The following is a 24,063-nucleotide window of genomic DNA, read 5'->3' on the forward strand; positions in this document are numbered from 1 at the left end:
ACAACTTAAATTTTAATCTTTCCTCATACAAAGCTATCATATGGCTTCAGAAGACTTGGAATATAAGTCATATGGTACTTTTTTCATTTTTTTTTTTTTCATTTTTGCTCACTGTGTACTTTTGCTGCATGGAAAAAAAAGCATCTCAGATATTTTTCAAAATATCTTCTTTTGTGTTCCACAGAAGAAAAAAATTCTGGTTTGGAACGGCATGGAGGTGAATAAATTATGACACAATTTTCATTTTTGGATGAACGATTCCTTCAAAATGTGTGTATTTTGAAAGCCAGTGGCTGACAGACGTGTCATGGAGTGAAAAAGTGGAAAGCCATATATATATCCACGTGATCAAAGCTCATAGAAGAAAGCCTTTTATTAGACGACCTGTTTTATAAATCCATCATATATGATATAGCCCCTGTTCAGTTTCATACTTTTCCTGGCTCATCTGCCATGACGTTAATTGGTATAATCAGTAATCCTGATTCCAGGTTTCTCACATCCAAGTACTGAAAGTTCTTGAGTTTTGGCGCAATAAAAAGGACAAAAAAAAAGGAGAAACAGATGTTCAAGCATATTGTGTGATGTCACAGATGTCTGGAATCCTTTATCCTTGACAGACTCAAAGGAGTTCTGTGTTTCATTGGTTCCCTCACACAACTAAAGTCAGGAAAAACAACAAAATTCATCCAAACTCAGATACTCAAAACTCCCTTTTGCTTGTTCCTGTAGCTCAACTGGTAGAGGGTCACACTAGGAATGCCAAAGTCATTGGTTCGAATGCCACGGAGTGCACAAAACACAAATTCATACAAAGTTGCTCTGTATAAAAGCGTATAGCAAATGCATAAATGTAAAACTTTAACGAGTGTGCTGCATGCTCCGTGAATGTCAGGAATGTGATTATTGTGACGTGATCAAATGAACCCATGACTTCCAATTCAGAAGAAAATGCTACTGGAAAACTACATTGGGTCCCTCGTATCTGCACGTCACTGATGCATTTCCCTACATCTTTTCATTTTAGATTCTGGTTACACACTTGTCCTGTATATCTGTGCATTTTCCGATGCATCTGCATGGACAGATAAGGGTGTGTTACCATGGTCACACACACACAATCAAGTATAAAATGTGTGTGATTGTGTGCGGATCAACCGTGCATGTAGCTACAGGGTGAATCCAGGGAAGGAAATTCATATTTGCCAAGAGGAGAGGGGTAGTATGTGGTGGCGTAGACGTTGGTCTGTGGCAAAGGCGAATGAAAGAAGTTGCAGCTTTCGTCTGGTGGAAGCAGGTTATTCTTATTCAGAGTCTGCAGGGAAGAAAAGAGGCACACAAAAGTGAGCGCACATGGATTGTCAGAAACTTTTCGACATTTCAAAGGCCACAGCGTGCTTTGCATCATACTGTCCTGTGATGTCGACCCTTGGAGGAAATATAGGTTACCAGAAAATGACGACTGATAGATGAGACGGATTTGTGGATTGAGAGACATTTCCTCGGAGACAGATTATGTAGAGTAGGGCTCGTCAACTATCAATCATTTTTATGCTGCCTTTCATTTGATTTTGTTGAATTCGCTGCACTGTTTGATACATGAGAGCGGTCTGTTGTTCATTTTTGGACCAGAGCGTGTGTTTAAGCATTTGTTGGCCATTGTTAAACTTTTCCAAACACAAACTGGCACAGCTTAGTCACGCCCTATTGATTGTGTGTTATGCAATTAGATTTATGCGAATAATTTGGCTATGGTCAAACATCAGACAAAAAAAAGAGACAGCAGTTGATATAGCGTACATCATGGGTCTCGTTCAATAATAACTAGCGTACAAGTTACATAATTGCCGGATTTCTGCCGGATTCACAACAGGTGCATACGCACATATTGTAAATTTGTTCTCAGCAAAGTTTGTGGTTTCAGTTGGTTCTAAATTTTAGGCTCTCTAATGCAACTGAACACTCACGCCATATACAACCAGTCTATTTTGGATCCCATGCATATTCCCCAGTGTATCTAGGTGTTGTTGGAAAGCTGAGATCCTCAGCTTTGCGATGATATATAACATTTTATCATCGATAGTTGATAACACATTCTGCAGATGATTTCGTTGCAACTTTTGTTTTGGACATCTGAGACAATAACATTGGATTATTTATCCAAGCAAACTCACAGATAAGTAAACAATGGCTCATTTTCAAGAAAACAACCTAAGGTAAGAGCTGATATAGAGTTTGTGGCTACTTGGTGGCTTACAGAATCAGTGATCAGAGCAGATAGGAGACGTTTGTCTTTGTTGTCTTACAGAGATCATATTTCAGTTCATGACTGTTTTGATGATCATTCAAACTGTGGTATTAGGACAACAAAATAAACTGTACAGTCACGTGAGTAGGAGAGCTTTCATTTGACATATGACATGTCTATTTAAGTGCTATGTGACAAACCTTTATATTCATTTGCATATTTCTACACCTTCTCTAGGTGGCGCTCTTTTGCGGCATGGAGGTTTTGAGGCTTTAATTTGTTATTTTATCTAACATTAATGCTAAAGTGATGGTATTCTATGAAAATTTAAGATACTAAGCTTTCAAATGGTACAACACATGAGTGACTTGTGTACCCGGGGACTTTTACAATTTAAGTGTAAACTTATCGCACACTTCTAGTCCCACCCACAGACCAGTTTAAGAGGTAACTAGGGCCCTATGAAATAAATTTATTTTTTCTAAATTCCATTTAATTTTTTCCTGAATTCCATGTTTTTTATTTTTGTTTTTGTTTTTATTCAATTTTATCATCAGAGGAGAGTCTAATCAAATTGATAAAATTTATAGAACAATTGATATTTAACATTAAATTGCATTAATTTTATCAAATAAAGTGCTTCTAACACATCCTTACAGCTTTTTCTAAAACACCATATTAGTTTTTTTTTTCTTGTTTTTTTTCTGGTCAAATGAAGTGTTGCACAACTGAGCATGACAGTATAAATATAAACAATGATGAAAAGGTATATTCAGAAACAACAGCACTCATTTTTGCGAGATATTGCTTGAATATAATATGATTATTCTTTTTAATATAATATTATTATTATTAACATTGATAATTACATACAGTAGTAATATATTGATGTAATTTCTTTAATTTCACATGTCAATTTAAATCTAGCTTTTATTTTGCTGGAAAACTGAGTGATGCCCTTTCATTTTATGTATGTATTTGACAGTAGTTACTCACCTCCACATAAGCAGTTTGCTACATGGCCCAGTGTGATTTTTAAACCGCAAAAGGCACACTAAAACACGTCACGATTTAATTGTATTAATTGTGTATCCATACATTCATTTTATCACAACTATTTCAAATTCAGTGTAATTGCACATTTTACAGTTAATTCCAATTTTATGACTGGATTCCGGGATATCATCCAAGTTTTCAGCATTGTGGAAATCAGAGGGCCCTAGTTAGACTTCAATTGAAAGGGCTATGATCTGATAATTACTCTGAACAATTGGAAAGTCTGGCCCTCAAAAGAAAGTAGTCTTTGATGTAGAGCAATACAAAAAGTCACCTCAAAAGAGCACTGAGATTTGATATGATACCTTGAACTCCATGGGTGTGTATAAGTCGTTCTTGGGCGCACAGCTGTTGTCCTTATAGTGCAGGTGATTGGGGGTACTGGGATGAATCACTGCAGACTCTTGGGGGGGTTTACGGAGTCTCTGACAGTACAGGTACACCAGCAGAGATGCGAGAACGGCTCCCAGAAAACAGCAAACGCCAGTTAGCACCAAGTGAAACAGAGAGAACCCTACAAGAGACAAAAGCAATTTCGTTAATTTCCTCAAACACAGCTATCTCACTCTTTGAAAACATATCTGAAAATCAGCTTCTAGCATTTCGACAACAGGTTCTGACCACTAAACTGAAAAATGCAGTTAAATCTATCTCAAAGGTCCTTGTGCTAAAGTGCCCACAAACGCATGCTGGTTGATGTACAGGTAGGTTAGACTTACCTTTACAGTTTGTGCTCCTCTTCTGTCCTGTCGAGAGCACTAAAATTGAGGAAAAGAGGAAGTTTATGTGAAACGTTCACAACTGTAGCCTGCAGTCTATTCTTGTGAAAATTATGCGACTGTAGCGACATCTTTGCAAAATGACAATTCGTGGTTCCTTACAAGTATCGTGGCAGTTCTGAGGTGAAATGTCCACCGTGTGGCGCTAAAAGTGAGTTCAATTTTCCCCCAAACAGATGAGGCTGTTACTGTTCATGCTACATCGAGTTTTAAATCAACAAAATCGTCGTCCCTACCCTAAACCTTAAACCTAAACCTAACCGACAGTGTCAGAAAAAGCAAATGTGACATGAAAAAAAGCGATTGCCAAAGCAACATCTTTTTGTGGTGCTTCTGTGACACATTCAGTTCACGTGTCAACTCGTGCTCTTCAGGACTTGTACCCCGGTCCTTTGCATTGCAAGTGCACGCTTTATCAGTTGAGCTACTGCGCGATTTGATCATGCACGCACAAGCTTGTAAATGTAGTTGGTTATATAAGGCAAATGTTAAAATGTATCGCCTTACTAAAAGTGTTTAGATTTCATAAGATAGCATTGTGTGAAGAACAGTGGGGAAAAAAGGGTTTATGAACTGATAATCTGTCATTTTACTCATGATTTGTGTGAAAGTGAATAAAAGTCATTGTTGTTGTAGTTCCTCTAGTGTTCATTTAACCAAGAAACTCCAGCGATACGTAAAAAGAGTCACATAAAAATAACTGCAAAAATGTTGGAATAGTAAAGTGAACTGACCTGCGCTCTCATTGGGCCGACACTCTCTCTGGTCTGTAGTATTTCCTTGGCAAGAGGCGGGGCTTATTTCACATGCGCGACTACGAAGCTGAAGCCCCTCCTCGTTACACTCCGCCCACTCTGACCACGCCCCCCATCCACCTGATACACAGAGGCAGTAACAATTTATCACATTTCATAAAAGATAACATGCACTTATTAATTACATTCAGTAAAACAGGAACATGCATTAAGAAGGTAAACAGGGTCAAGTCTGGTTTCATTTTTACTTTAAACTGTGACAGGAGTTAAGCTGTTGTTTGCTGAGGATATGACTGAGTGTTGCATGCCATCTCACCTTCACACTCGTGTGTATTGCAGAGAGCTTCCTCCGTGTGTAAGCCAATGCAGATATCTCCAGAATGAGCAGGGGTGGGGCTAGAGCAGGTACGAGAGCGCTGGTAGAACCCGCCCCCACAGGAATTCGAACACTGAGACCAGACAGACCAGCACGACCATGCTCCCTTCACTGAAAAACAGCACCAGTTATTACATGATTCCCCGAAGCAGGACTTTTACAGACATGGTTGAGATTTTCGAAGGCAAAAATGCGTCTGTCAGTGTAATGCATTATAAAAGCACTGAATGTAGTGTTACAGAGCTTGACATTTGTTTTATAAGACTATATTTGCAATGGTCAAATTCTCATACCTGGGCATGGCTCAATGTTGCAGTCTTGATACTCGACTGGTGTCCCGCTGCAAGCAAACGGAATGCTCTTCCCATCCGGTGTGCCACAGGAGCGCTTGCGTGTTCGGAAGCCCTTAGAACACTCCTTAGAACATGAAGACCATGTTTCCCATGACGACCAGGCAGCTCCTTGCACTCGTGTAACGGGTCGACCCATTCTTAACAAGTCCTCAACCAGACCTAAAGACAGAGAGGTTGTCAAAGCAACACCTACTCTCATTACAGTTGTGAAAACTGTTGGAGGAACTTTTTAATAAACACTTTTTAAAGCAAAAGTAACTCAAGCGTAACTTTACATAAAGAGTAACCATTTTCACGCAATTAGTTACTTTCATTGGGTCTAACGCAATAATGTATCAAAGTAGCATTCCCCAAAATTCGGCACTTACAGAAACTTAGCAGAGATGGGCCACTTCTATTAAAATGAATGGGAGAGATTGGAACGCTCAACCAAGAAGCTATAGCACCGAACGGTCAACGAATGTTGAAAGGAAGTCCCACCTTACAGGTAAAAGAGCCAATCACCTTTTAGATGCAGACATCGCCCGTCAATCAACTCGCTAACGCGCATGCGCATTAGCTTTACAAGCTGGGAAAATTGTGTGTTTTAGAGTAATATGAGGTAAAGAAGCACAGTTTATGATTCCAATATTATACAATTTTATTGCTGATTTGAAATATGTTCATTGATCGTAATCTTGACCAACCTTTTTTGAGATTTCGTCGATCAATATTCAAGTAGATAGGAGCTGCAGAGGCATGACTGGAAAAGCCTCCTGAAAGCGTTTCAAAGATGTCCGACAGTAGACTGACTTGCTAGAAAGACTTTGGCACTTAGGGCACTTTCATATCCCAGGGGTTGATTTCTATTATGACCAACAGTTTTCAAATTTTTTTCTCTTTGTTATATGAAGGCCTCATTAAAGCTGAATTGAAAACTTTTACCAGGCCTTCATCGTTTATTTTTGGTCATTTTTAAATGCCTTTTTTGGATCGATTTTACTGTGTTAGCCTTGTCCCAGACCCAGGCGTTTCCACTCTATGGAAATCCATCATTAAAATACAAATTATTACATGATTAAAACTATGATCATCTAAAGGAAGAGTGAAATAAACGTATACCATTTCAATATGAATATGATTTCTAAAAATGTATCAAAAATTACCATTTCCACCACACCAAACAATTTTGCCCCTATTAATGTTTTTTTTTTTTTAAAGTTAGTGTACTTGTTAACCAAGTGGACAAAAGTGTCGGTGAAAAGCATGCTAGAGATGAAATAAACAAGTGAGAAAAAATAAAAATTGCCGTCATTTCCAATCAAGATGTAATTTTGTCAAATAAAGCAAAAAGTGTAAAAATATAGTTTAATTGGGGCCTGGGCAGCTCAGCGAGTATTGACACTGACTACCACCCGTGGAGTCGCGAGTTCGAATTCAGGGTGTGCTGAGTGACTCCAGCCAGGTCTCCTAAGCAACCAAATTGACCCGGTTACTAGGGAGGGTAGAGTCACATGGGGTAACCTCCTCGTGTTCGCGATTAGTGGTTCTCACTCTCAACGGGGCGCGTGGTAAGTTGTGCATGGATCGCGGAGGGTAGCATGAGCCTCCAAATGCTGGGAGTCTCCGCGGTGTCATGCATAACGAGCCATGTGATAAGATGCGTGGATTGACTATCTCAGAAGCAGAAGCAACTGAAACTTGTCCTTCGCCACCCGGATTGAGGTGAGTAACCGCGCCACCATGAGGTCCTACAAAGTAGTGGGAATATATATATAGAATTTAATTGTGTGTATTTAGGATACATAAACTGTTATTTATGAAATTATCCTTAGCAAGGCAAAGGAGTCGGCCATTTTTTGTCTAAAAAACATTAAAAATTTTAGTTCCATCGCTATCTTTTCCACCGCAGAATCCTATTAAATACAGTAAAGAATTTGAGATGTGCTGGAAATGACATAGTGGTGGGAATTTTCAAGACCAAAATTATATAAATGTCCTGTGGTGCATGTACATACACTGTTGGACATAGTTAGACAAATAAAAAAAAACAAGTGTAAAAAATGTTTTAACGAGACTTTACTTTCTAAAAAGTTTAAAGTGCCTGAATTTACATGTGATTGTGTGTATGTACCGTCAGTTTCACAGACAGTAGCTCCATCAGTCAGGGGGCAGAGTCGCGTCTCTATCTTGCGTTTGCCAAGCTGCAGGTCGTGAGGGTCAGCGAGGAGAGCCCGACAGGTGTACCTCACCCTCTGCTCCTGTCTCGCCCCCGTCTGGGTCACATTAATAGGGTACCAAGGTGTCCAGGGCGTGTTCCGCCTCACCTCTGCACACGCGTCCAAATTACACGCCTTATACTCCTGGATACAGTCAGACACAACAAAAATGTCTGAGCATCAGAGTAGTGTCCTTCTCATATGGTTTTTCTGGTGATATTAGGATTTACTGTATGTTGATATTACAAGCCTTACCAACGGGCAACCAGGACACGTGTTGCCGTTCTCGCAGGAGCGAACACGAGACTGCACTCCACCACCACACGCAACGCTACACGTGGACCAAGCACTCCATGACACCCAGGATACCGGAACCGGACATGGATTGTTTTCGTTACACAATCTGAATCACACACAATTAATTAGCACAATTATCCTCTCCTCTAAAAAACACTTACATACAGATATATGCTTTCCTGTGTCACCTCTCCTCTCGTGCCTGACCCACACACACGCGTCCTCCGTGTCTGGGTGCTGGGTTGTTACAGGAACGCTGACGGACCTCAAATCCGATGCCACAACTGGTGCTACAATCTGTCCAGGAGGACCAGGGAGTCCAGCCTCCATTCCTGGACAAATCCAATTTTTGGTTATTTCATTTAACAGATGCTTAATCCACATTAAATTTAAAGGCCTGCAATTTTTTCTTTTTTTTCTGTTTTACTTAGGTTTAGGGGTTTGTTCAAATCTGAACCCAAACAATAACAATAGTGATGCCTGTCTTCACAAAACACCACTAATAAATGGTCTAGGTTGACTGTGAGCTTTTTGTTGTGCAAAAGTCAGATTAAACCCTTATATTTCAGAAGTGGAAGAAAATGCTGTTATGTCCCCTTTAATTGCATGTTTTGTCCCACTAGAGCTACCTTGGTCAAGTGTCTCTCTCAAGGGGCCCAATAATGACTTTGCAAGACTATATCAGAGTAACTTTAGAGCTGTAAACTTGGCATTTAGGAAACAATCTAAGCTTGTCAAGAACTTGTCCAGGTCAATATTTCACCCCAAATCATGAGACAGAAATAGGATTTTTTTTTGTTTTGTTTTTTTGCATTGTGACTTTTGTTTAATATAATGCTTTTAATTATTTATAATGATTTAATATATAATGTAAATCAAAAAGAATCTCATTATCAGTATTGTAATGTTTGTGCTAAATTAATTATACTTTTTAAATATACAGTACTGTGCAAAAGTCTTAGGCACATAAGATTTTTCACAAAAACATTTGTCTTAAAGGTGCAGTATGTAAGATTCAGAAACCCTTGTTATTAATGACACCTGTGGCCATTAAGTGAACTGCAGCCTGTTGCGTGATCGCGTGCACACACTCCATAGTGACGCGAGCGAGCATGACCAAAACAAAGAGACTGAACGTGATTCACCGGCATCATGATGACAGATAAGGTAGCATAATTAAAATTTACTACAAACTTTGAGACTGTATATTATATTTGACTCTCCAGTGCTGGAACAGGGCTAAAACAAAGTGTGGATATAGGTCTGACTATGCGAGACTGTAGTTTGTAGTAATCACTTTTCTTTGTAGGATACATTTACTGCATTTATACGACAGCCTATGTCAGCGTTAGCTAGCTAGCCAGCTTTATCAATAGCTGTTAGCTAAATTTGGTGGATGATGACAGTAGCTGTTTATAAATAGACTGTACATTATAAATATGTTGACACAATTCAGTATTGATGTGATTCCATCACAACTGTCATTTTGATATATCGATGCGCTATTGTTTTATAATAATAGAATATATATATTTTCTGTATAACCAAGTTACGTTACACTAATGAATGGAGCTTTTTGCATTATCTTGAACATTGTCTAGCATTCATTTCATGTGTTATTGTAGTTTACCTTGCTGAATAATTACAGATTAACATTATGTCAGTTACTGTGAATCAGTATACCTGACTTTTAGTATAAAGAGAAGATCGTTGAAATTATTTGAAAGTTACGAAGCAAGGTAGCTTGCAATTCGTCAGCATTAGCAGGCAAGGTAAAGTTAGCTAAAATGACATAGAGCAATCCTTATGGCACTATATTTCACATGCTTTGCAGTTATGTAAGCTTACCTGTCCAATAAGAAGAACATCAGTTCTGATCCCCAAAACCAAACGAAGGTCCCTCCAGGAATCAAATGTCCTGCCGATGTTCACTCTAGTTTTCCCTCGACCACAATCACGTTCCCGCTTAGCCAGACAGGATTCAGTAAATGTTTTTTTTTTTTGTAGGAGTTGCTGTTGTGTTTGGAGCCGGCCGTTTGCTGGATTCCATCTCTAAGATAACATTACCTTGTGTTGCAGACTGTCTGTTGACACTGTTAAATAGTGGAAGCACTGAGGCAAGGCTCTCGGGAGCGCGCAAAACGTCACATCCTTTGGATTTTCCCAGCAAAAGCGACCCGCTCCCTTCGCATGAAAATCAGTCTACAGGCTTTAATAGGCAACCTAGGAAGTCCGGGAAGGGCTCATTTTTTAAGTTGCGTTACAAGCCGTTCACACATTGGTAAAAAAGGCGAATATTACATGAGAAATGTTACATATTGCACCTTTAAGATGGTTATTTATATCTGCTACTTTAGTGTGTCAATAGGAATTATACATTCTATACTCCCAAACAATCCTTTTGCAAACTGTATAGAATAGAAGAACAGGGAGCCCTGCAACAGATGGCATAGCCATCACAGAGCCCCCCACTGAACATCGGGTCAGTCTGGGATTACACAAAGAGACAGAAGCAATTGAGACAGCCTAAATAAATAAAAGAACTGTGGTGAATTCTCCAAGAAGCTTGGAAAATCCTATCTGCCAACAACCAAGAAAAACTGTTTCCAGGTGTAAGTAGGAGAATTGGTGCTGTTTTAAAGGCAAAAGTGTTCACACCAAATATTGATTTAGCTCTTTTTCTGTTTACTGGACTTTGTATGACGTTAATTGATTAATGAAAACTATTTATGTCATTATGTTTTTAAGAAATCCTCACTTTGAAAGTTTTTCACAAGTGCCTAAAACTTTTGCACAGTACTATACTTTTAAATTATACTAAATTAAACTTAAATGCCCTATATTTTGGCTTCATTTTCTTTATTCAAAATACAATTTCTTCTCTTTTTTTGTGTTTTTTGTGTGAAATACGACCTGGACATGTTTTGTTGAGCAGCTTATCACTCAACCTGTTTATTATTAGCTATAGATCTAACAAAGCAGAAAGCCCCCATTACGGCTGTTTCTATTACGATGAAATATTATATCACGATAGTTTCTTGCACCGACACCCAGTGATGTGTGTTAATACAAGCTTTTCAGGTAAGAAATAATTAGAACATTCATTCAGAGTCACAAAGTGACTGCAAGATAATGGGACAAGCTAAAGAGAAGTTGTTTTCTCGATTAGTCCTGCATCAGCAGGTTTGTTTTAACGAATAACACTGTGTTTACACACAGAACATCTGTAAAAACATTTGTGATTGATGAACCTGTGTGACTTTCTTTCCTCTGTGGAACAAAAAAGTACCGGTAGATGTTGGGTAGAATGTTAGGGACTTTCATTGGATCTTTTTCCATACAACGGAAAGTCAAATGGGTTTGGAACAACTTTAAGGGTTTTTTGGGGGGCGATCTATCCTTCAATTGTCATTGAATGTAAGTAAAATGTAATTAATTATAACTGCAAATTGCTCAGGTTCATCAAAAGAGCTGACATGTCCATAACTGCATTAGACATGCACATGTGTATAATAAAGCAACTATAGACAGTTCATCTTAGTACAGTAGTGTACCTGGAGCAGTTAGCCACCTCTATGTTGGCCCCGACACACTTCATTCCTCCACACTGGGGTTGTGGGTTATCACAGGGTCGCGATCGACACTGACATGTACTGTTGCCTTCACCACCGTCATCATGGTTACAAGGCTGCCATAGTGACCAATTGCCAAAGCCACCATCTTGGGTGAGGTTCCGTTCCTACAAAATTAAAAGCAAAACTCTAAATAGGAAATGTTTTAATAAAGTACTGTTTTTACAGTTTTTGAAGGGTGAGGACTTTTTTCCCCCCACAGTTTTCTGTTATAAATTCAACACAGATCAACCAAGTTATTTTCACTCTTGTTTCAGTCTTAGACATGCTACCTTTATTTAGTTGTTATAAACTTTAAGGAAAAAGGAAATGTAAACAACACCTCCTATAGAAAATTGGAAAAAAGTCAAAGTTTCCAGAAAGTTTGAAAATGAGGTTTGTTTATATTATGGCTCATGTGGGGATATTAAACATCAGAAATAATGGGAAATTTGTGATGTCTAATTATGAAGTTAATGAAGTGTCAAAAGAGAACAGGAGTGATATTGGCCATCATGCAGAACAGCAGTGTTTAATTGACATTGTCATATACAGTGTCCAGATCAGATGGGTCAGCCGTCAGTCTCCATTCAGGACTGTTCATCAGATATGTGATTCTCACAGCAGCAGACTTAAAAGCATCTATTTGCTCTCCATTTAATCTCATTGGTGTGTAGGAGGAACGATTGAGGTATTCAAGACATCTCATTTGTGATTTTTCTTTCCTATGGGATGAAATATTGGCTAAAAGTGTTAGATTAATGAGTCTGTCTCTTACTGGACACTTTGTGATATCTTGGCTCCACTGGCTCATGTTGGAACTGTCCTCGATGGTCGTGCAGCGTTTCTGTTTCCTGTCCCAGCCGCAGTACGGGTCCCTGGCACCCAGACAGTCCCTACACAAACACACACACAAATTCAAACACTAGATCATACATCAATGACATTGTCTTCATAAACACCACCATAAAACTAAGAAGAGTATACAAATCTGTTCATGAGAACTTGTAAATGACAATAAGTTAAAGAACAATTTAAGATTAAGAGAGAGTGTAAGATAATGATTATGGTAAGATTATGGTTCTTTTATCCTTCTAGAAATATCAAATTCTATGGGATGCTGCACAATTTATTAACTAAGGAATTAATGTCAGGGTAAATCAACCATGATATTGCATAAACAATGATCAAAAAGCATTTGGCAGAGGAGAGTATAAAGTAAAGGAAAGGAAAAATTCAGGACAGGACAGGACAGGACAGGAGAGGAGAGGAGAGGAGAGGAGAGGAGAGGAAAGGAAAGGAAAGGAAAAATACAGGAAAGGACAGGAAAGGAAAAATACAGGAAAGGAAAGGAAAAATACAGGACAGGGCAGGACAGGGCAGGAAAGGAAAGGAAAAATACAGGACAGGACAGGAAAGCAAAGGAAAGGAATGGAAAGGAAAAAGACAGGACAAGAAAGGAAAGGAAAATGCAGTAAATGAAAGGACAGGACAGGAAAGGAAAGGAAAGGAAAGGAAAGGAAAGGACAGGACAGGACAGGACAGGAAAGGAAAGGAAAGGAAAAAGAGGACAGGACATAACATGACAGGAAAGGAAAGGAAAAATACAGGACAGGACAGGAAAGCAAAGGAAAGGGAAGGAAAGGAAAGGAAAAATAAAGGAAAGGAAAAATGCAGTAAAGGACAGGACAGGAAAGGAAAGGAAAGGAAAAATACAGGACAGGACAGGAAAGCAAATGAAAGGGAAGGAAAGGAAAGGAAAAATTCAGGACAGGACAGGACGACAGTAAAGGAAAGGAAAAATGCAGTAAAGGACAGGACAGGACAGGAGAGGAGAGAAGAGGAGAGGAAAGGAAAGGAAAAATACAGGAAAGGACAGGAAAGGAAAATACAGGAAAGGAAAGGAAAAGTACAGGACAGGGCAGGAAAGGAAAGGAAAAATACAGGACAGGACAGGAAAGCAAAGGAAAGGAATGGAAAGGAAAAAGACAGGACAAGAAAGGAAAGGAAAATGCAGTAAAGGACAGGACAGGACAGGACAGGAAAGGAAAGGAAAGGACAGGACAGGACAGGACAGGAAAGGAAAGGAAAGGAAAGGAAAGGAAAGGACAGGACAGGACAGGACAGGACAGGAAAGGAAAGGAAAGGAAAAAGACAGGACAAGAAAGGAAAGGAAAGGAAAAATACAGGACAGGACATAACATGACAGGAAAGGAAAGGAAAAATACAGGACAGGACAGGAAAGCAAAGGAAAGGGAAGGAAAGGAAAGGAAAAATACAGGAAAGGAAAGGAAAAATGCAGTAAAGGACAGGACAGGACAGGAAAGGAAAGGAAAGGAAAAATACAGGACAAGAAAGGAAAGGAAAGGAAAAATACAGGAAAGGAAAAATGCAGTAAAACACAGGAAAGGATAGGAAAGGAAAGGAAAGGAAAGGAAAGGAAAGGAAAGGAAAAATGCAGGACAGGACAATAAAGTAAAGTAAATGCATCAGTGTGTCTCATAGCTATAGTGAAATCTCAACATACACTTATGACTGAAGGAGTTAGTACGTGTTTTAGCAGTTCGTTTGGCCCTCCTATACTGCTTTCTCATTTCATTTTCTTTCGCTCTCTCTCATCATCACTCTCTATGGAGTCAGACACCTATGATGCATGAAAATTTAAATTGTCCTTCTCACTAATGTAGGATAACTCCACAATGATGAACTCTGAATTTAAAGTGAGTTTGGCATCTGTTTTTAGGTGCCTTATAAATTCTGTTTATAATCTAATCACATCATCAGAGACCCATTTCATCTGGAACTATTGATTATTCTGGCAGTGTATGCTGTTGGTCTCCCAAGAATATGATCTAAACACATGTTTGATAAAGACAAATAAAGATTATTTATTTGATTAAAGATAAAGATTATTACAGGAACTTTAAAGAAGGCACACTAAGTATCATATCCAGCTCTGGGAGAAAAACACTATCTGACACTATCTCCAGTGATTTAACAGAGCCAGAGATTTGGTCCCCACAAAGTAGGCAATACGCTTCATTCTCTGGCGTTGAACGCACTTTATTCCTGCTCCGCGAGCATTGCCTCTGTCCCCACTATAGACATGAGGCACCGTACAAAGCGTAATTTACCGTACATAAGAGTTACGGGTGCATTTATTTTAACAACAGTAGCATAGACACCGTTACAGATACTGGCATCTTTCGCTTAAACACTAGGGATGTGCCCGAAGCCGAATACCTTATTCAGAAATGTACGAATAATGACTTCAAAATGAATAACGAATTCATCTGAATAATAGAAAAAAATTGACTGATGATCATGAAAGACTGGTCATCCAGTGAGCATAGGAATTAAGTGATAATTTAAATAAACATATCAAAAATGACAAAACGATGATTCTGTGAAGCCAATATTACTATAGTGTAAACCTTATGAATGATTATGCGCACAGTGTTATTTCAAGTTCATCAGATGGCCGCAGACTCGACTCCGTTTCAGTCTCCGTTAATTGTGCCCGTCTCAGAAATCAAATTTTTGCCATGAGTAATGTTAACTAAGATACTACTGTATATTATACATATTTTCCACTTTTTAAAATGCCTGTTAATACATACACACCAAATGTATCACACAATGGATTCATAAACCAACCTGAGCGCGATGCTGAATTCCTGACCAGAAAAGTGATGATTTTATACCGGAGCTCATCTGCCCGTCTCTTAAAGCTGATAACATTTACATCCATATCGCCAATGAAGGTAATTGCATGGTTTAGCCTTTATCCCCAAACAGTTTAAATGACCCAAAGAGGTTTAAATACTTGTAAATCTATTCAGAATATTGCGGAGAAACCAAAACATGCACTTTTTCCCTTTTTCTCTTCAAGAAATTTAGAGGCTCGCTCTTGCTATTTATTCCACTGCATTTAGCTAATTCTGCACATGTAATTTAACTAAATAATTATGTCCTCCACATTATGTTAAAATATGTGCACACAAAATAAGCCTCGAGTGTAGCCTACCATAAAACTTTCTGAAATAGATTTACGGTGCTTTCACCTGTTTATAGGCTTAATTAATTTTTTCTCATTTCTTTTAATGTTTGTATTTGTAGGCTATTTAATGTTCGAGGCAAAATGTGTGCTTGACATTTCACAATTGCTTGATAACTTGTGCCTCCAGAATAACATTGTTATACTTGCATACTGCACAGACATAGGCTAACTTCTTCTCTCACACACCTCGACACACCGGTAGGGGTGGGGGAACAGGTTTGCTCATTCATAACAACTGGACTTTTTCACCACACTCTTCTCTATGTAACAATACTACTTTTGAATTCCATGCTATTACTACAATGCAACCCACAAAAATACATGTTGTTGTCATTTATCGCCTTCCAGGACAGCTGGCAAACTTTCTCGAGGAGTTGGATGTCCTGCTGTCCTCCTTCCCGGAGGATGCCACTTGTGGTCCTTGGTGATTTCAACATACACCAAGACAAGCCCCAGGCCACTGAACTGAAAACTCTTCTGGCCTCATTTGACTTGGAAAGGCTAAGCACCACAGCAACTCACAGATCGGGCAACCAGCTGGACCTCATTTTTACAAGTAACTGTACCAACTCAAATATTTTTGTTACTCCTTTACATGTCTCTTATCATTTCTTTGTTCAATTCAACATAACTCTCCCATCTACATTAAAACAGACTCCACCTTTGGTTTCCTTTCGCCATAAACGCCATTATCTTTCACTCTCTAGCCTTTCCACTGATGTCTCTACCTCTCTTCCCACACAAAATGTATTTTCCACCCTTGATGTCAACACTGCCACAGACACACTGAGTTCTACTTTAACAACCTATCTAGCCAATATCTGTCCTCTCTCCTCAAGGCCAGCACGTACTATACCACCCAGCCCCTGGCTCTCTGACGTCCTTCGTGAACATCGGACTGACCTCAGGGCAGCTGAGAGGAGATGGCGGAAATCTAAAGATCCAGCAGATCTAGGTAAGTATCAGTCTCGCTTGCAACTTTTTCAGATAACATTTAATCTGCAAAAACTTCCTACTTCCAGAACAAGATCAACAGCACCACAGACACTCGCAGCTTGTTAAGAACATTCAACACACTACTCTGCCCTCCTCCTCCACCACCTGACAGCAGATGTCTTCGTCACATTTTTTACTAATAAGGTTACAACCATCAGCAATACATTCTCAGGACCTCACCCACTCGTCTCCTGTATGCAACTCCTCTGTCTCTATGTTCTCTCCTCTAACTGATACTGAGGTCTCTAAACTCCTCCTCTCCAACCACCCCACCACCTGTTCCCTTGACCCCAGGCCATCTCTCCGTCCATCTTACCTGTACTCACTCATATAATTAACACATCTCTACTTACAGGCACTTTTCCCACTACATTTAAGCAGGCTCGAGTAACCCCGCTGCTGAAGAAACCCGCACTTAACCCCACACAAATAGAACACTACAGACCAGTCTCTCTCATCCCATACATGGCAAAAACACTTGAAAGGGCAGTTTTCAATCAAATCTCTGCCTATCTCTCACAGAACAAGCTGCTGGATGACAATCAGTCAGGCTTCAAAAGTGGACACTCCACCGAGACTGCCCTGCTCTCTGTCACTGAGTCGCTGAGACAGGTGAAAGCTGAATCCAGATCATCTGTCCTGATTCTACTGGACCTTTCTGCAGCCTTCGACACAGTCAACCATCAGATCTTACTCTCCACCCTCTCTTCGCTGGGCATCACAGGAACTGTGCTTGACTGGTTTAATTCCTATCTCTCAGGTAGGTCCTTCAAGGTAGCCTGGAGAGGTGAGTTGTCCAAGCCATATCAGCTACTTACTGGGGTACCTCAGGGTTCAGTGCTTGGGCCACTTCTCTTCTCTATATACAAACATCACTGGGACCCATCATTCAGGCACATGGTTTATCTTACCTTTGCTACGCTGATGACATGCAACTCTACTTGTCTTTCCAGCCCAACGACACCACATCTCGGCCAGGATGAAGGAACACCACCTGCAACTTAACCCAGCCAAAACCAAACTCCTTGTCTTTCCAGCCAACCCTGCTGTTGAACACAGTATCACCGTGCAGCTGGGTGCAACTACAGTAACGCCTTCCAAAACAGTCAGAAATCTAGGGGTAACCATCGATAACAAACTAAATTTCACAGACCACATCTCAAAGACCGCAAGATCATGTAGATTTACACTCTACAATATCAGGAAGACCCTTCCTCTCTGAACATGCCACACAACTTCTTGTTCAGTCACTTGTCATAACTAGACTGGACTACTGTAACACTCTCATTGCAGGCCTCCCTGCATGTGCAATTAGACCCCTGCAAATGATCCAGAATGCAGCAGCACGTCTGGTCTTTAATCAACCAAAGAGAGCACATGTTACACCACTCCTTGTCTCTCTTGGTTGATGCATGTATCAAGTTCAAGGCTCTGATGCTGGCATACAAAATAGTCACTGGGTCTGCTCCAGCATATCTAAAATAATTTCTGCAGAGCTACGCGCCCACTAGAAGCCTACGGTCGGCTAAGGAACGTTGCCTTGTTATACCAACACAAAGAGGCACCAAAACACTTTCCCAGACTTTCGGCTTCATCATACCACATTGGTGGAATGACCTTCCCAACTCCATCCGTGAAGCTGACTCACTTTCTGTCTTCGAAAAACAGCTAAAAACACATCTTTTCCATGAGCACTTAACCAGTCACTAAAAAATTTTTTTTAAAAAATTCCTTGTTGCACTTTAATCTGTTTTGAATGCTATTCTGATGCAAGTGAAACTTTGTAATATGGCACTTTTCGTACCACTGTCTCCTAAAGATGATTCGCTTATGTTTTGCTCTTTGTAAGTCGCTTTGGATAAAAGCATCTGCCAAATGAATAAATGTAAATGTAAACAAAAATTCTGTTTCAGCAGATATTAATGTAAGAAATACCAGGAGAAACCAAAGTTAAAAACACATTCCACAGTTAATGTAGCCTACATATCCAACTTCATCTGGTGAGAAAAAATAAAGAATATATCAATAATATAATTAAATAGTAATAATAATTATTAGGCTATAATAATAATAATAATAATATAAATAGGCCTATCTGAGGCATATTTTATATAAAGAAACTATAAATGTAAGAGATTTACTTTTTAAAATTTGTTTTGAGGCCTAATAATTGTGTCATAGTAACAAATACAAATACAGGTTTGTGTCAGGACAAGTTAACGTGGCCCCTTTAAATTATAATGTTTTTTCCGTCTAGATTTAGCTTTACAAATCAGCATGTTACGAGCCTTTCATAATAAACAAACCGATTTTTGTTCTAATTTTCATGGTGGCTAGGAAAGCCTATTTATACTTAAATTAAGCAAACAGCTATTTCATGATTCAGTGTTGTTATGTAAATTGTTTGTTTGTTGATAGTAGATTCTCACTTTAAGGAAAAAATAAAAATTGTCCATTCAGACTTTTACATTTTTATACATTTTCTCTCAGGGGACACCCCGGAACCCCCATACAGTATTTTTTTTTATGTCCCATACATAGGTACAGATTTTGAATGAAAAATATTTCAACACAAAAACTGGACTGCTGTCATTCAGCTTCAGAACAAACTATTGTAACAAAATTAGCTTCCGTCCGTCACATTGGTATGCCAAACCCTGAGCTGCTTTCACAAACACAGTTCAATCAAAAAGTCACATCCAATTACAGCCTCTTACATCACAAGAATCAAACATGTCCATCTTGTGTACTGTGTGTTTGTGCAACATAATTCGTGGCTAGTAAGAGACAGTGCAAGTTCCTCATATAAAGTCTCTCTTCTAACGCTTAAATATTACAACCAATCTCGTACCGTCGGCACACAAATACAAATCACTTACGCTATTAACCTGACAGATGACTTAGAAAACCTCTTCTTACATGTGACATTCTAGCTGAAGGAAAAAAAGAATTAAATACAAACAGAATTTCTCTATTCCAAAACTGAGTGAGTTGCCTTGCTGTCTATTGCATTTTAAGCAACCGCCTTCTATATAGATCAGATTCCAGCAACAAGTAATTTGTCTGTCCACATTAAATGTGAAACAGTTGCGCAGCACAATCAAAGCCAATCTGAATATATTTGCAGTTTATTGTACAGTTATAAGGAGCAGGATTTTGGTTTGGAGTGATGCCGCTGAAAAAAGAAACCAAGCGATTGACAGGATATCCTGTTGTTCATTGAAAAAAAAAAAACACAACACGGAAAAGATTCTGTGGTGATGGGGGCATGGCTGAGTGACGAAAATCACCTCTAACAGCTGTTTTGTGTTTGCAGTGAGAGCGTAGAGGGATTTCAAATGGCAATCCAGACCACCGGAGGGGAGAGAGAGTTGCACAGAGCAGTGTGTTCGTGTATTGATAGTGTGTTGAAGATGGGAAGCATTTGAAAATTGTGTGGGAAATAAAAACACATAATTGTTACCCATCTCCCGCTTCCTCTTTGAGAGAGTGGAAAGAACCTTGTCACAGTGGTGCTGAAACCCGGGAAGGAGGAAGGATACGCTGCCATGACGTCCTCGCCACTGGAAGATGTCTTCAAGTCCCTCGCCAGCATCCACCAAGCACAACACCAGGCCCTCATGCAGCCTCGGATGGAGCAGGAGAAGCTGCTCCTCCAGGCCCAAGAGGAGGACTGGTGGGTGTTGCGGAGCTGGCTGCCCCAGGTGGGGGCTTCAGCCGTAAGTCCAGCAGCAGCAGGACCCCGTGTGATGCTCGCGAGGACAACCCGGAGGCCTTCCTGGAGCTGCTGTCTGGGGAAGCCCAACTCATGGCACAACAACTCCCAGTTGCCAACCTCTCGGAACAGCATCGTCAGCATTTCCGCACACTGATGCTGGGCGAGGTCGGCCGCCAGTTTGCCTTCGCACGACAGCTCCGCGATCACTGCTGGCGGTGGTTTCTGGCTGAGGAGGAGGGCGACAGCGATGACGTCATCAACATCGTGGTGCTGGAGCAGTTTGTCTCCCAGCAGCCGAAGGGGACGGCGGAGTGTGTCCAGTGCCACTGTTCGGAGTCGCTGGAGGCGGTGATCCAGTTGGCTGAGGACCATATAGCAGCGTATCCGGTGGATGGCGAGTCCTTTTCTCTCTCTCTTTCTCCTTTTCATCCCCCTTCCCTTTCCCTCATCCTGTTCCTCAAGAACGTCAAAGCCTCCCCACATCGAGCTCTAAATTACTCGCCAAGTGGCAAGGGCCCTTTGAGCTCACACGGCGAGTCTGGGAAATCGATAATGAGGTTAAGTGAACAGATAGAGGCGGAGTACGTCAGATTTACCACCTCAACCTCCTAAAACCGTGAAGAGAGGTGGTCCCCGTGACTTTGGCGATGGTGGTTCTGGAGTGGAAGGAGCTCGGACCAGAGGTGAACTTAAAAGTCACTGTGTGTGTCACCCCAGTCACTTGTGGAGACCACCTCTCACTGTCACAAGTCAGGGAGGTTGCCAGGTTGCAGAATTCTCCAACGTGTTCTCGCCTCTTCCTGGTTGTACGAATCTCATAGAGCAACATATCGATACGACCCCAGGGGTAGTGGTACGCAGTCTTCCCTACCAGTTACCCGAGCACAAAAAAAAAAATAGTTCGGGAAGAATTAAAGGCCATGCTAGATATGGGGGTAATAGAAGAATCCCACAGTGACTGGGCCAGCCCGGTGGTTTTGGTTTCTAAGAGTGACGGCTAGGTCCGGTTCTGTGTGGATTATAGACAGTGCGGTGTCTAAATTTGATCAGTTAGGTGCGGCTCGCTTTTATTCGACACTGGATTTAACAAAGGGATATTGGGCAGATCCCCTTAACTCCCATGTCCTGTGAAAAAACTGCATTTTTCACAATGTTTGGCTTACACCGATTTGTCACGCTTCCTTTTGGTTTGTTCAGGGCCCAGCTACGTTTCAGTGGCTCATGGACAGAATCTTCAGACTGCACACTGCTTATGCTGCTGTCTATCTGGATGACATAATTATTTACAGTAACGATTGGCAGCAGCACCTGCAGCATCTGAGGGCTGTCCTGAAGCTGTTGAGACAGGCAGGACTCACGGCAAACCCTAAGAAGTGTGCAACTGGATGGGTGGAAGTACGGTATCTGGGCTTCCACTTGGGTCATGGACAGGTGCGGCCCCAAACTGATAAGACCGCAGCGATTGCAGCCTGCCCGAGACCTAAGAAAAAAAGGAGGTGAGACAGTTCCTGGGGCTGGCTGGCTATTATCGTAGGTTTGTGCCTAATTATTTGACCATCACCAGCCCGCTGACTGATCTTACTAAAAAGGGGGCACCAGATCTGGTCCAGTGGACAGAGCCGTGTCAACAGGCGTTCACGCAAGTGAAAGCTGCACTTTGAGGTGAGCCGTTATTGCACTCTCCTGACTTTTCCCTTTCATCTCGCGTGGATCACCCGTTGGTATCTAGCTCTTCAGCTGTTTAGGTTCGATGTGGTCCACAGGCCGGGGGCGCAGATGGCTGTTGTGGATTTCCTCTCAAGAAATGTGGGGAGAGTAAGTGACAGGCCGGATGGCACCGAGCGACGTCTGTGGAGAGCGAGGCAGAGAGAGTGAGTACGGTAAGGACTGACACCTGTGGGAAATCACCTCTAATAGCTGTTTTGTGTTTGCAATGAGAGCTGAGATGGATTTAAAAGGGCAATCCAGACCGCTAGAGGGGAGAGTTGCATGGAGCAGTGTGCTCGTGTGTATGGATAGTGTGTTGAAGCTGGGAAGCGTTCTGAAGTTTGAGTGGGAAATAAAAACACACGTTGAATTGTTACCCATCTCCCGCTTCCTCCTTCAGATTCGGTTCACACCAAAAGTGTCCTTGTGCTTTTTGTACACATAGTGCTACAAAAAGAGCAGAACTGTATTATTATTATTATTATTATTATTCTGCCCTTAAAGTGTCTGGGCAACAAAAACCATAAGTTCTAGAGACACCAAATTCAGCAGGATGGTCCCAAAACCCCAAACACTACAGGTGCACACCAGTGTTAGGTGTAACGCTGTTTATACCGAATGCGCACGTCTGCATTATTTCAATTGCTTTCTGATGTAATCGTGCGCTAGACGGACGTCTTTGACTGCTGCAGTGTGTCTTGCTGTTTCTTTAGAGTCTCGCGCAGGACCGATGGAGTTTAGACACCGTGTCAAGTTAAAATGAGCTTCAATATTTAAAAACGCACCTTGAGACACCTGAGTTATGTTTCATTTGTTCCGCTGCGTCTACCATGTTTTTAGCACAAGTGTCACTAAGATTCAATGTTCTGAAGAAGTTCAGGTGTCAAAGAGGACTTCATGTGACTGTTGCACTGTTACACATGATTCCAGATTGTAAAGTTTCAGTCCAAATAAAATTTCAGCGCGAGATAAACGGTTAGCCAACATTTTTTCCATTGTGCTCTGGTTTGCTAAGGGCCGGTGTGCATTGTTAAAACTCTTTACTGTTACTATACTGTTACGAATGTTGCCTACGATGCTTACATGAAATACAGCCTTCAGACAGAGTAATTAGTGCAGTAATCTAATTACAATATAGAAGATGTAATTAGTAATTAATTATTTTTTGGAGTAACTTACCCAACACTGGTGCACACACACTCATACGACCCCAGGTGACACTATAATACGCACTTTTACGTGTTTGCTATTATCTTTGCAACTGTATGGGCTACAATCAAATCCTTATTCTCTTTCAATTTTTTTCCCTTTGATTCCCAGAGTCAAGCGAAACAAAACAAGTATCTCCCATTTTCTTTCTGTCTATTAAAAAATATCCGCCAATTTGAGTTTTCCAAAAAGCCTACTTTTTCTAACTCCTCCTAGACCGTTCATCCAATTTGCATAAAAGTGTGCATGTATCATCTATAGACCCCCAAGACGCATGAAATGGCATGCAAAATTAATTTATTTTAACTCAGCTTGCAATGCATTATGGGATTGTCTTCTCCACAAATGAAGTTCTTACTAGGCAGCATAATTGCCTTTTGGAACAGACGTCACGTCGGGAGAGTACCTATAATTAGGGATGCCATGGCGTGAGATTTTGAGAAAAAATTGCAGTTAACCGGTTTTACAATTATTTGCACATTTTCTTTTTATGCAACCGCACAAAAAAAGCATATCACAATTGAATGTGTAAGTGGATGCGTTTCTTAGGGATATATGGACTCGAAGTGCAGCCATACAAAAGGAAAACTGCTTAATACACAATAAATAAATGGTATATATTAAAAGAGGCAACACTCTGCAACAGCTTTTTAAAGCGATCCATTGTCTGTCAGACACCCTACTATAAAGAATTGACAAC

At 40.5% G+C, this 24,063-nt stretch overlaps 1 protein-coding gene across 1 annotated transcript in view; it reads right to left on the bottom strand.

Annotated features, from left to right (window-relative positions):
• Window positions 1-24,063, bottom strand: part of LOC127448660 (semaphorin-5B-like) — an 87,953-nt gene continuing 63,890 nt past the window's right edge. Inside the window, exons 12-22 of the mRNA XM_051711357.1 lie at window positions 12,452-12,569; window positions 11,617-11,801; window positions 8,251-8,394; window positions 8,021-8,168; window positions 7,681-7,909; window positions 5,508-5,726; window positions 5,155-5,325; window positions 4,818-4,958; window positions 4,024-4,062; window positions 3,610-3,818; window positions 1-1,315 (exon numbers count right to left, since the gene is read on the bottom strand). Coding sequence (XP_051567317.1) covers window positions 1,154-1,315; window positions 3,610-3,818; window positions 4,024-4,062; window positions 4,818-4,958; window positions 5,155-5,325; window positions 5,508-5,726; window positions 7,681-7,909; window positions 8,021-8,168; window positions 8,251-8,394; window positions 11,617-11,801; window positions 12,452-12,569 — 1,765 coding nt within the window. The 3' untranslated portion in view covers window positions 1-1,153. The remainder of the gene's footprint in view (window positions 1,316-3,609; window positions 3,819-4,023; window positions 4,063-4,817; window positions 4,959-5,154; window positions 5,326-5,507; window positions 5,727-7,680; window positions 7,910-8,020; window positions 8,169-8,250; window positions 8,395-11,616; window positions 11,802-12,451; window positions 12,570-24,063) is intronic.

The sequence above is a fragment of the Myxocyprinus asiaticus genome, chromosome 12 (genome assembly GCF_019703515.2).
Source record: "Myxocyprinus asiaticus isolate MX2 ecotype Aquarium Trade chromosome 12, UBuf_Myxa_2, whole genome shotgun sequence".
NCBI lineage: Eukaryota > Metazoa > Chordata > Actinopteri > Cypriniformes > Catostomidae > Myxocyprinus > Myxocyprinus asiaticus.